At 42.9% G+C, this 13,392-nt stretch overlaps 1 protein-coding gene across 2 annotated transcripts in view; it reads right to left on the bottom strand.

The window, feature by feature from the left end:
* C1_1H14orf93 (chromosome 1_1 C14orf93 homolog) overlaps positions 1–13,392 on the bottom strand; it is a 726,790-nt gene that overhangs the window by 97,996 nt on the left and 615,402 nt on the right. For both annotated transcript variants that reach the window (XR_014980887.1, XM_085650686.1), the window contains exon 7: positions 9,438–9,537. Coding sequence is in view for 1 of the 2 variants with exons in the window: in XM_085650686.1 (XP_085506812.1) it covers positions 9,438–9,537 (100 nt within the window). In the remaining variant the exon portion in view is untranslated. The remainder of the gene's footprint in view (positions 1–9,437; positions 9,538–13,392) is intronic.

Raw genomic sequence — 13,392 nt, 5'->3', positions numbered from 1 at the left:
TCGTGCATACGCAGTCATTGGGTGATTGTACCGCACAGTTGGCAGAGCTACGTGCTCTGGTGCTTGCACTGGAGTTTGCTGTTCCACGAGTTACAACTCTTATAGTGAGTGACTCGTTTTACTGTGTTCAGTCTTTTAACTACAATTTATTCTTTTGGTCTCAAAATGAATATCGTGATTCCAAGGGTAGCACAATCAAGCATAAAATGCTTTGGGTTCGAGTAGCAGAACTTAAACAGAATCTGCCTCTCGTGAATGTAATTCATACTCTTGGGCACCAGCGAGTTGGTGTCAACGCTGTCGGAAACAGATTAGCTGACAAAGCGGCGAAAACAGCAGTGGCAACATATCTAGTAGCAGCGGTTACAAGATCCAAAAGTAAGATTGATGATGACATCTTGACAGCTATTGCTGCAACGTAGAAGGGAGGTAATTACCCTAGAGGTTTCCCTTCTAAATACTCTTATCATTTAAGCCCTGATAAAGTTCCTTATGTGAGAATTAATGACGTTGGTGACAGATTGATTCCCAACGCGGACTGCAGACGTTCGTCGATAACAGCGGCTCACGAAGGCATGGCTTCTGCGCATGCCGGCGTTTCAGCAACTGTTACTCTCTTACAACAACGTTACTGGTGGCATGGGTTGTATAAACAGACTCATGCTCATGTTCTTAATTGTGACATCTGCCAGCAGATTAAACCTTTGACTGCTGCGCGTCCACCACAAACACAGTTATACATATCTAATAAACCACTTGGGTGTGTTTATTTAGATCACTGCGGTCCTTTCTCCTCTGATACTATGTATAAGTACATCTTAGTTGCAGTGGATTCGTGCACACGTTTTCTTTGGGTATGGCCGCAACGAAGTGCTGATGCTCGAACTGTCATCAGGGATTTGCGTGTCTTTGTGGGAATTTTCGCATGTGGAACCCTTCATTCTGACCAAGGTCCTGCGTTTGCCTCTAAGGCGTACAAAGAAGCCATGAGATCTTTGGGGGTCCAAGTCAAATTTTTGTCTCCATACCGGCCTGAGGGCAATAGTGTTGTGGAACGAATGAACCGTGACTTAAAGCAATCCCTGACAGCTAGGGTTTTAGGCACTGGCAGGAACTGGTTAGCCCATCTGTATAACGTTCAACGTGCACTTAATAATCTCCCTAGAAGATCTCTGTGTGGGTGGACCCCATACGAAATGCTCTTTGGCATAAAGATGTTTGTTCCGGACCTTGATGGTCTAGACATGGCGGCGTTGGCCGCACCCTTTGACGTAGATGATCACTGTGCTGTATTGCAGAATCTACAAGAGACCAGAGGCAGTCTTGCAAAGGAACACTTGCCCTCCACGACTGATGCTGCGCTTCAGATTCCGGTAGTCGGCTGGCTACCTCGAGTTGGTGACCTGGTCCGTGAGAAGGTGGAGAACAAGAAGTTTGGCCCCTCTTATCGTGCACCGGTACCAGTGCTTGGCGTGCAGGGTACAAGAACAGTCATTTTACCTCCACTTCCTGGTCGCAAGGATAACAGGTACATCTCCATTGACAATGTCAAACTACAGCGAGTGGCCGATTCTTCTTAGTATGACTCCAGCGGTCTCTTGTCCAGCGATGCTGAGAAATTCTGTTTTGACACCAGCGTCTACCACCAGGCCTGACATTGCCATCGAGATGCATACGGTTACTAATCCTTTGTTGCCACCACCGGCTGGTGGTCCACCTGAAGATACTGAGTATACTTATCCCACGGATGTGTCGTTGCCTGGTTTACAGTCAACTACAGTTGACCAGTCACATTTTTCATTTGACACTAACTCTATGACTTCCAATCCCCCATCGAAAGTTTCTATAGTTGCTGCTTGATTTAAGAGACATTTTTTAATTCCCCCTTGGACTTACATTTGGCTATTGCTCATAAGTATTTTTTTGTTTATGTCCATTGGGTTTGTGGTGGTATTTTTTTGTCTTGTAAATGGACACTATCTCACCGAAAGATCTGCAATGAGATTAATTGATGGAACTTTGGGCCCCCACTCCTCATCGCACATCATGAAAAGGGACCAGACTTTTGTAAATATTACTGCCTGGCCTGTGTTGGATGGGATTGTGTGGGATGCTGTTAAATTTCAAATTCATGGTCCCACAGAGGTGATTAAAGTCCCCAATGTACTTCGTGTTTCTATTGGGGATGTTGTGAAACAAAACATCCGCTCTGATGATTGGGACGTCCAGGCCATAGAGGCACTCTTTTCTGATTTTAAATATTATGCTGCTTTTGATGCTGAAGATTTGTATTTAGACACAGCTAATTATGGGGAGTTGTTTTGCTACCAACACTATGGCAATCACTTCCTACATAAAGCAAATACTTTTAGAAATTTTGTTAATTATACGCAATGGGAACATTGTCCGGCAATCATTGAAGGCAGCTCCAAAACTCTAATGAACAAATGTACATATTTTACTGATTTCACAGTTTCTGAACCTGAAGCCTTTTATTTTAAAGTGGCGGCAGAGTCAGTTTCCAAAGGTAGACTGACCCACACTAAATTGTTGTATTCCAAATCCTTTGTGGATGAATTGGCTATAGGGGGCTATGAGCTGTGGAAAGATACCATTGATCTTAAATCTGTTTGGGGTTCTGAAACATGGCAGGTACAAGGAACAGAGGCTCTGCATCGTGCTTGCCTTATCCCCAACCACGTTATTTTTGAATTCTAGCATTTTTCAAACCACTTGCTTTGGATTGGCTACTTCTAAAAAACTTAATACTCCCTCTATTCCTGATCTGGGTGCTTATCCACAATGGAATAATCACACAGATCTGTCCCTTGATGCATTGCAGTCATATATTACTAATACATCCGTCAACATTTCCAAATTAGATCCTGAAGGAGGGTTGATATGGCAGAGGAGCTCAGATTCCTGTCAACATCGTTTTCTGGGTCTATATCCCGGATATACACAGGTTAGAGTGGACCCCCGCTTTGACTCTTCCCATTCGGTTACTACCTATTCTGTGGGGAAGTTATGCCGGAACTGGCTGCAACATTCCACCTTGGCATCTGTTAAACTTCATTTATCAAAATTACATGACAAAGTAAACTTGAATGATTTTGTTAAGGGTCCTGTGGGTGGCAGGTCCAAAAGATGGGTGTATGCTATTTAAAACGAAGTTTGGAAACTATCTCAAATTGAAGCTGCTTCCAGATTGAGAGCTATTGATCAAGCAAATTTGGAAAAAGTGCTAGCTGTCATCGATAATAGCATTAACACCCTTTCTTCCAGAATTTACACATTAGAAAATATTGTTTCATCTGTTGTGGATATTGTACAGGATGATATGTCTCTTTTATATCATGGTCAAAATCAATTGCGTTCTATAATCCAGTTTGCATGGACTTTGCAAACATTGAAGGCTGGGAAAGTTCTCTGGGACCACATGAATACATCGTCTTTATTCCTGCCGTTTAATCTGACTGCGAAGCAACAGTTCATGTCCATGAAAGATGCAACATACTCATTACTGCATATTGAAAAGTTGGAACCTTTACATTTCTCTGTGGCCGAATTGAACTCAGCTGTGTGGCTTATCCACGGGTTAATCACCTTGCCATTTCCTTTGTTTAAGTTCAGTTTGTGTATGAAACATTATGCCCTAGGCAGATATGAAACATTGGGTACTGCTTTCCTACATGAAGTTTGGTCACTCCCATTTACATACAGATGCATGAGAGAGGGTAAAGAAGTTTATTTGAAAGGTGAGGAGTGCACTTCCACACCTGTTCACTCAGTTGTATGTAGGCACATCCAGTTGCATGGCGCATGCAACGTTCAGGCACCGAATTTAGCTTGCGTTCTAAAAGGGAATCCTGTGCCAGCGATTACGCCCACTTTTACATTATTAGCTAACGGTAGTTATTTGCTTTTGAATAATGAGGCTTGCTGCGGGATGCTAGTGGGAATTCCCTACATTGTAACTGTCTCACAGCGAGTAGTCTGCTGTAAAAATGTCCTTTTCTCGCCCCCGCATGGGAGACTGGATGTATCCATCTGGCCTTCCATCCCAACCTTGAAAGCAGAGTTCAACAAGATGAGCAGAATAAAGGCTCTATTGTCTCAAAAAGAAGTCGCACTGAAACATTCGTCCTTCAAGTGGCCAACACCCGCACCGAGGTGCATGCGCTTTTAAATACTGATCTCCCCCTTCATTTCGGTGCTCTGATTCATACTATATTCAATGCCTCGTCAACAACTGGCTTGGCGCATTTTTTCAAAGTTGTGGGCTCCAGGCTCGTGAACTCCTTCCAGACAATCTTTGGTGTGATACCGGCATTTTTTCATTCTATTTTTTCCAGCGTCTTCGGCGTGTCCTCGTTGATTCTCGCCCTTGCGGCCGGTGTGCTCCTGTTGGTCTGCTTGCTGCGCAATGGCTGCACGATATGTATCACACAACAGCCTGCCCCGGCTGCTTCAACTGCGTAACCGGATGCTTGAATACTATGGAACATTACCACTGGCCACTTTAAGCGTAGCCTATGGATTGTCCTTTCGGTTGTCCTACTTTACTTGTGTGCAACCAGTTTTTCACTGCCTAGATTGTCCATTCGAATGGGCTCTGGATTTGTGCCTGTCGAACTAGGTGTCTCCTGCCCCGGATTATGATCGACTGATGAGTCCCTTAGTGGCTCATGAGTTGGACTGTTCTGGTATCGGGATTATGTCCTGTGGAGCAGCACATGGAGTCCTAGGGAATTGGGCTATCTATACGGCAGCGTATGACTTCTTGGCGAGAAATCGTCTTGAAGAACACGCAAGTTGTCCTCTGATTGTGCTAGAGGCTCCAGTTATCGAGGAACATGTATGTTTATTTACTTTGTTAGACTGGATGGCGGAATCTTTTAGAGAACATTATAATGACTTCCTCTTGGAGGCTGTCGCTACTTATTGTGCTTACACGTTGATGGATTAACTTGGAAGTTGTCCATCTTCCATTAGTCAAACAACACATTTTTGAGTTTGTTCCCCGTTTTTTTTTTTTTTTTTTTAACGCCACATCCAGGCCCTAACGGGCCTTTGCAGAAGGTTACCTTTTTTGTTTTTCTTTCTTCTTATTCTTCTTCCTTTTTTTCTTTTTTCTCAACTGGTTTTTCGAACTTTCACTACCAATTATATGGATGAACAATACATGCACTTGGTTCTGTCTCCCTATGAACTTGAACTCTGCGTTCCTAATTTGTATCCATATTTGTTTGTGGTCCGATCAAGGGAGGGTGTAGCGGGGACGAAGTTCCAGGTACACACATTGCTATGTTAGCATAAGCATCTTAGATTTAAAACGCCATCTTGCCACTTTTGCTGCTTTTGCACACAACACTGCAGGTAGCTGTTATTATAAGAAAAATGCTTGCGTGCTTTTCTTTCACATGATAACAGTCTGTTGTTCACATCTCTAGACGTGCACCGCGACCTTGGTCTGAACACTGCGTGCAGAAGCCGCCAGGGCCAAATAACAATGTATGCTTTTGAATTCATGTTGATCGGCCCACGCTCTAGCCATAACACGCACACAGCTGCAAATATCTGAAACTCGAGTGGCTTTAATATTGTAGTTTGCATGCATGAGTTAGACACTTTTGGAGAAGACCTTTTCCAGAGACAGATCAAAGCTGATCCTGTGATGTGATTCACCTAAGCTGATATTTACGGTATGGGGTTCCCCATTCAAACCTAGAGACCTTCTATTAGTTTAATAATACTAGCTTACCAGTGAAGGGAGGGTGGTTGTATTCCACTATCATTTGAAATATGATTTCTCCCCTCATTTTCAATGGTATTGTAACAATGCTGATGGTTTTATTCTTAATCATTTGTCTGCTTATGTTAGCCAAAGTACTGCATCTTAGGGCACGTAGTTAAAAATAAACATTTTAAACTTTACTGTGTCTTTGATTACTCTTGTTGTGGACTGATATGAGAATAATAACGAACAGGTATTTCTAATTCCCACCATTCCTGAGAGTACTCCAAGTCGCTTGTTCTGGGTTGTCTAATCATTGGTAGCTTCGAGATGATACGGAGAACGAATGAGACACTGATGCTAGTCGGATAGGGGTTCTGGGTACTGAGGTCCTGGTTTCCTGCGCATAGTTCTGTGCATGAGCAGAATCCCTGCAACACCTGTCAAAAATAAACTGTACAGGTTGTCGTGTTCAACCTGACCACAGACCTCTCAGATGGCTCATGCAGATGTGGGGGGAGAATCCCAAGCTGTTAAGGTGGTCCATTTCCCTACAGGGAATGGACTTTACAGTGGAACACAGACCTGGGGTTGCCCATGCAAACGCAGATGGACCTTCAAGGTTTTTCCACTTAGCTGATGAGGACTACCAAGGTGTATGTTAGTAACCCATCACCTTTCGCTTGGGGGGGCTATGTTGCAAAGTCATCCTGTGCCCTGGGCACCCCCCAACATTTTGCTGACTGATGCTGGTGGTAACTGACTCTGACTGACTCTGGGCTCTGCCTAACCAGGCCCAGGGCCAGTGCTATGCTGAAAGAAACACATTAGAATACAGTTAAAACACCTACATACACTAGGGTACACAATGATATGGTGGGGTACCCCTGTGACTGGCATGACCTACCCTATAAACCCCTAGTATCTAAAAGGGCAGGGGATTAAAACTACCTAGAAGTCCCTAGTACCCTGGGGCATGGCAGTTTAAAGGCGAGCAGCTTTTTTTGCACTTGCATGTGTGCACTGCTGAAGCCTGAGGTCAGTTTAAAAGCAGCACTGGGTGCCAGGACTGCTTTAAAAAAGTAAATTGTGCCGAAAGCCAAGCCGCCTACCTACCGTCATGTGTCGGCCTGGATTCCTGGGTTGTCCCGCTGAAGCAATCTTGAAATATTTTCTAAGTCCGCTCCAGGGAAGTTGACCGGGACCTTGTCACAAGTCAAGCCGGCGAACCCTCACCGGATCCGGACTGGCTGGGAGCTTTGAGGACCCTCGGGAAGAAAAGCTCCAGAAAAGTTTCAAAGTGTTAAGGTAGAAACTGAGACCAGGACCTGCCGGGAGCTGTAGCCGCTCAGGGCTCCATCGCGCCCGGCCTGAATTTTTGACTTTGGTCTGGTCTATTTCCTATTTTTATAAATTGGTGTTTGAATTTTATTATGTGTTGTGTCTTAATTATTTCCTGAAATGGTGTTTTTAAATAATTTACATACCTGTCTTTGAAGTTAAGCCTGTCTGCTCGCAGCCACGTTACCCAGGGTTGAGCATAGGAATAATTTTCCAAGACCTATGCTGAGTCCTATCATGTGTTAGTGGCCTTATTGCCAGTGGCAGACCTACATTTGCTCCTACCAATAACCCACTTTCCAACACCTATTTAAAGTGCCCTTTGCATCAATGCACACTTAATAACGTGGATGGGATATCCGCAACTTTTTGGCGGCCCAACTCTAAATAAGGCCCTTTGTCTGGCTGGGCAGCTCTCTGCAGCGCTAAAGTGGGATCATACAAATAAATTCATTTTGACATCAGTAAATTTTAATTAAAATATTTTCCTGGGAAAGATAGCTATCTGAACATTAATTCATTATAGAACCCTGGGTAGTAATGTTCTAGACCCCTTTCCAGAGTATTTACAGTAAGGAAGCTCGGAATGCAATATTTCCTATCTTTCGCATCTGAAAGTTTTAATTCTGTTAAGGACATGAGGTGACGATTATGCTTTTTCTTGGATGTATTACATAGCAACTCAGTAGAAAAGCAAAAACAATACAAAACTACAACAGCCAATACCAGAACACATGATTCATGAAAACATTCCGGTCACCAGAGCCCTACAATGCAAATAGGTAACAAACCGAGAGGCGTGCTTTGATGAAGGTGTGAGAACAAGCCCCTCTACCCCTGTTGTTGACCATAAGGCAATAGTATTGCCTAAATAGAAATACGGAGTATCATTAAGTAACCGTATGTATTTTGTGTATACACATTAGGGGCGCACTTCACTGTATCCTCATTATAGGATTTATTAGCAGTGGTACGCACGGGGCTGGACACCGTGTAGTCCTGATGAAGAGCTTGCAGGGGACAGCTCGAAACATGTTGACACAGACGCCATACTAGGGGAAACAAACTCATCAAGGTCAGGTTTCTCCCTGGTATTAACCCCAGATTTTACCCATACCAGCTAGGGGAGGGAATACAATAGTAGCTCACTAGTTAGGTATTTTTAAGACTTATCTTCCTTCCACTCCACATCACTGAACCTCACATAGTCCATAACTAAGTGCTCCTACGTAGTTCGCAAGTTGCAGCACGCCTCAATCCGTAGAGGATTGAGAGGAACCCCAATGATGAAGCATGCCACCTAGGGGAAACCCTGCTGGGTGAGGGGGTCTCTAGAAAGTCTTTTTTCTAGTAAGGTGATTACAACAAACTTACGTTGAATCCTAGTTCCCCCATAGGTTAGTTTTTTTTCGATATTCTCGAATTTTGTGAAACTATATACAATAAGGAGGGTAAACCTAGCCTTAACCTCTACCTCCTCTGATTTTTTGGTTGGTTCTAATTTAGTTGCCATGTCTCCCCTGATTGAATCAGCAGAAAACCTGCCAAAGTCTTTACCAGCTTGCGCCTTCAGCCATTTCAACCAATGAGCCAAATTGTGTTTGAAAGTGGTGAAAAAGCTTTCAGATATGAAATCAAATGTTGTTTTGCATCCCTATCTGTACATTCTTACACCATGTCCTTACATTCCTATAAACACTGAACAATTCATACCCTAGACCATGAGTTTCTCAAACTGTGGGTCGTGGCCCACTGGTGGGTCGTGATAGTCCAAGGAATATATGAAGAAGCCTTTAAATTCTGTGTTTTTATCTTGTCACATTCACAAGTGCTTCAAAGACAGAGGTCGAATGTCAGGCTACGTCATCTGACAAACTTCTTTGCTTATTCATTTAACATGAAATTGGTGTTTACTTTTCTTTCTCTGACTGTAAAGTGAGAGGAGTTTTTAAAGTGAGTTATGGGACAATCTTGCTAAAATATAGGTAGTGAAAAAGGGAAGGTTGTAGGATGTAATTTGTTTTGCAACACACAACAAACTGTAAATACCTGTAAATGACCTGTATGCATTCAGCAGTTGGAAAAGCAAAAATGACACATATAGTTTGTAATTCTGAAGTATAAAGAAAACTGAGATTTTAAAAGGATTGAAACAAAATAAGACACTTTACTTGGTAATGAACAAATGATAAGTGTTCAGAAACCGGATTTCTATATATTTTCATTTGTGGGCTATATAGGTTTATCAGTAAAACTGTATGTCTGTGCAAAGATAGTCCCCATTTCATTGGAAAAATGTGCTCTCTCTAAATAACAATGCGCTATCACACGATGCTTTAATTATTTTAAAAGAACGTACCTCCGTATCTCCAATTAAGGTAGGCGGGTCGCAAAAATGTGTTGCGCCGAAAACCGGGTCGTGGTTCTGAAAAGGTTGGGAACCACTCTCCTAGGGTTGTCTGGGAAAGTTGGATAAAAAATAGACCTAGTCACTGTCTTCGTACTACAAGGTATTATAAAGGTCACATCCTCTGCCGTGTGTAGCATGCCTTTCACATTTAATGCTTTCACAACAGAAACTCTTCTATATTATAATAGACAAAGAAGCATGGACAATTTTGCAAAAAAAAGTTTGCAAGTGAAATACGAATTGTCAGGCCAATTTTGTAAAACCACCCCAGGTGGACAAATACTTTGGTTCAAAGGGGACAGCCATGAAAATACTCTTTAGTAACTGGTGAATTAACAGATGTTCTTAAACCTCATGATCTGCTACACGAGCATGGCTGAGACAGAAGAATGGTATAAATTATTTGTCTAGAAAGCCAAACTCAAACTAGCTAACTCAGCTAATACATTCCAATAAAAAGCACCACATGTAGTCAGTGAGCCACATTTGGCTCTCATACCCATCCTGATGATATATGATGCTATTACCAACAGAAAAGAGCTTTACTATTTCACAACGCCATGTGTTCCAGCCTCCACTTCAGCGCCTGTCTGGTGTCCTCTAACAGTGAAATCAGATCTGAGTATGCTAGCCCCTTCCTGAGATGTAAATGTTAGTGTCTGTCTAGGGCTTTGTAGTGTAATAGGCCGGGAAACTCTCTTGGATGGATGATGCAAGGAGACCCACTACTCTTGCCAGATGGCTTGGATATAGGTAATCCATGGCTAAATCTGTCAGAAACCCTTTCTTTATACGCCCTATCTTTGCATCCATTAGGAACAAAGTAGCTGACTAGGAGTCTACCTGGGATCATAGGAATTCCATCTGCTGGCTGGCTTTCAAGGGTGACTTTGGGCCATTGATAATAAACCCTAAACTCTGTAAGAGCTCTATTATGAATGACAGCTGATGTCTGAGAATCTTCTGGGCCTGAAACATTAGGATCATATCGTCCAGGTAAATAATAATGCAAAAACCCTGACCTCTGGGAGTCTTCAACACTGGTTTCATCACCTCTGAAAGCACCAAAATGCTGATGACAGGACAAGTCGTAGAGCTGTAAATTTGGACAGGTGTGCCCTCCACTGGAATTGCAGGAACCTGCGGTCAGGGGGTAGATAGGTACGTCAGATAAGCATTGACATCCAGACTGGCCATCTAGTCTTCTTGCCTCAGAACATTTCTCATGAGGTTGATGCCCTCCATCTTGAGATGCAGATAAAGGATAAACGCATAGAGTTCTTTCAAGGTTATGACCAATCAAAAGTCCATGTCTTTCTTCTGGGCCAAGAAAATTTTGCTTATAAACCCATTTGCCGAGGTAGGCTGAGCGCATTTGTTCTCTTCCTCAATATGTTCTGCATTTTGGAATACTAAAAAGGATGCCACTTGAGATGCAACATTCATGCGAGGAGCGATATCGGGTTGTATAGGAGTCTGATAGAGCTCTAACTGTAAACCTTGGAGGACCCAAGCATCTGATGTCAAATCTAATAAAGAATGTTGCCCTCTAGAATTACTTTTTCCATTGGAATAAGACTCACCGGTACTATCTGAGTTGTGGGTGGGGGTGCCCCTGTAACTGCTTCTAGTACAGCTCTACCGTTTGAAGGGAAGAAAGTCACAATTCAACTCTGGTCCCAGACATTTTGTCTCTTGCTGTACTGTTGATGATGGTCAAGTACCCTGTGCCTCGACTGGGTCTGGTGAAAAGGTTTCTTTTTTTCAAGGAACTTTGCACGTTATCCAAAGCACAAACATGGTGATGAACTTTGTATGATCTTTGATGAAGGAATTGCCGAATAGCAAGCTATTCACTATCTGAACTGCTTCTGAAGGCGTCAGATATCTTAACTTCAGGTCTAGGATGAATGGCATAAATCGGCTGCTCTCTGGTGAGATGGCGCAATCTGCATTGCCTGAAGGCATATATGGCCCACTGGGCCTACCGTGCAAAGATGTCAGGGTCACCCACTGATTTATTTTCCTTGGCCAATAGTGTAGACTTTTAGTGAGTGTTCCAGAAATGTACAGAAGTTTATCCTAGGCAACTATGCCAGGTGTATTTCAACCTTTGTTTAAGGTCCTTTGATTACTTACTAAGGAAGGAAGCCATTTTTGGGTTGATCCCAGGAGTCATGGACACTATCCCGTCTAAGGAGAGATGGGTGTGTACTGCTTCAAGGCGACTACACACCTCTTTATCAATGGGTCGCCTTAACATCGTTTTGACATATACTGCTCTTTTTTTCTGACGGAGTATAGACGGAAAATCTTGAATGTACAATATCGTCTAAGAAAAACATTTCCTCTAAGGCAGTCTTTAAAACACCTTAGTCTAAGGATGTGTTAGTCCCCAAGGTCTGTGCGCTATCATTGTATTTCCTTTTACCTGGAAGGGGGACTCTGCTCTCCCTTTTCTGAGTCAATAGAGCCACCTAACTGGTAATATGCGTCTTCATCTCCTTTGTGTTTACCATCCTCCCAGACTGCAGAGCACTGTCAGAGGAAGAAAATAATTCATGAGCCTTTTCTCATCTCTCCCAGGTCATAGTAGGAGGAAGGCTTCAAGAGACGTAATCAACTTATGAACCTGATGGTTTGTCTTACCCTCATCATTCTGACCGGGGATTCTTCCTTGTTAATCGTAATCATGGACCACATTCTGCCTGTGGTTCTGATCGTGAGCCTCCGAAGGAGGAATAGCAGAGAGAGATCTCAAATGAGATTGGAGGGTCCAACTGTGTTCGTTTACTGCCACCTCCAACCTCTCCTGATTTGTTGACTCCATCAATTGGGACAGATTGTTCCTCCAGAACGAAAGTAGCCTGTATTGCTCTTTGGCAGGAGTTACCGAATTTATAGCAGCCATTATGTACCACTTGGGAAGGTGCCAGAACAATGTTTCTGGATAACGTCCTACAAAATATAACTGTACAACTGTACAGATTTCTTTCTTTGCGTTAAGAAGGGGTAGCACAGCCCACCTCTCGGCAGAATGAGATTAGGTGGGGAGACCTGAAGTGCTGGTGCCATGATGTCCTGGTCTCTATTCTCTTAAGAACAACTCCATGTCCAATACAGTTTGCAAGCCCCTAGAGATGCCCTGCGAGAGCAATGGAAGCAAGGTTGGGGGTGTGCAACTTCCCGGTGGGCCTGAAAGGGGCACAGATGTAGAAAGGAGGCTGAGGGGCATGTATGTGCCTGTGGAGCCCACAGTAGTTTTGCACGTGAGATTGGTCTGAAAGGGCAGAGCTAACCAGAAATTACCAGGTCAAAAATGGCAAAAAAATATTCAGTCAGACCAGAATAGGATACAATTAATTAAAGTTATGCAAATGTTACAGACGATAAGGAGTGTGAGAGGGAACCTAGCTGCTGAGGTGCATTAGAAGAGGAAGTTGCAGCAACATTTTGTATGCACTGTAGATGGGAGTGTTGTCATGGATCAGTATTCCATACAGTGTTATTGGATGTTGTAGGTCTTTTATTGTTTGCGTTCTTACTAAGCTGCCATATTAATAAAGCACCAAAGAAGAAACATTTTCATTGCCTCTGGTCCTGCCAATACATTGAAAAAGCCCTTTTTAATACAGTTCTGTTGAATGGGAGCTTTGAAATCAGTTACCAGCCATGTAAAACTTTTTATATATATATTTTTTTTAAACAGGGACCTTAACAATAATAGGTTACCTATTCTGTGACAAAATTCCCCTTGTAAAAAACTACAGAAAAGTTTATAATCGTGGAAGGTCATGAAATTGATAATTTTTATGTTTTCTTTTGAAGGGATGTCTTAGGAGGCTCACTAAGAGGAAACTAAACTCTGCTTTTTGTGGAATGAAGCATCTATGACTTGCTAGAA

The sequence above is a fragment of the Triturus cristatus genome, chromosome 1_1 (genome assembly GCF_964204655.1).
Source record: "Triturus cristatus chromosome 1_1, aTriCri1.1, whole genome shotgun sequence".
In the NCBI taxonomy this organism is placed as follows: domain Eukaryota; kingdom Metazoa; phylum Chordata; class Amphibia; order Caudata; family Salamandridae; genus Triturus; species Triturus cristatus.
The sequence above is the reverse complement of the archived record's forward strand: the minus strand, read 5'-3'. Positions and strand labels throughout refer to the sequence as shown.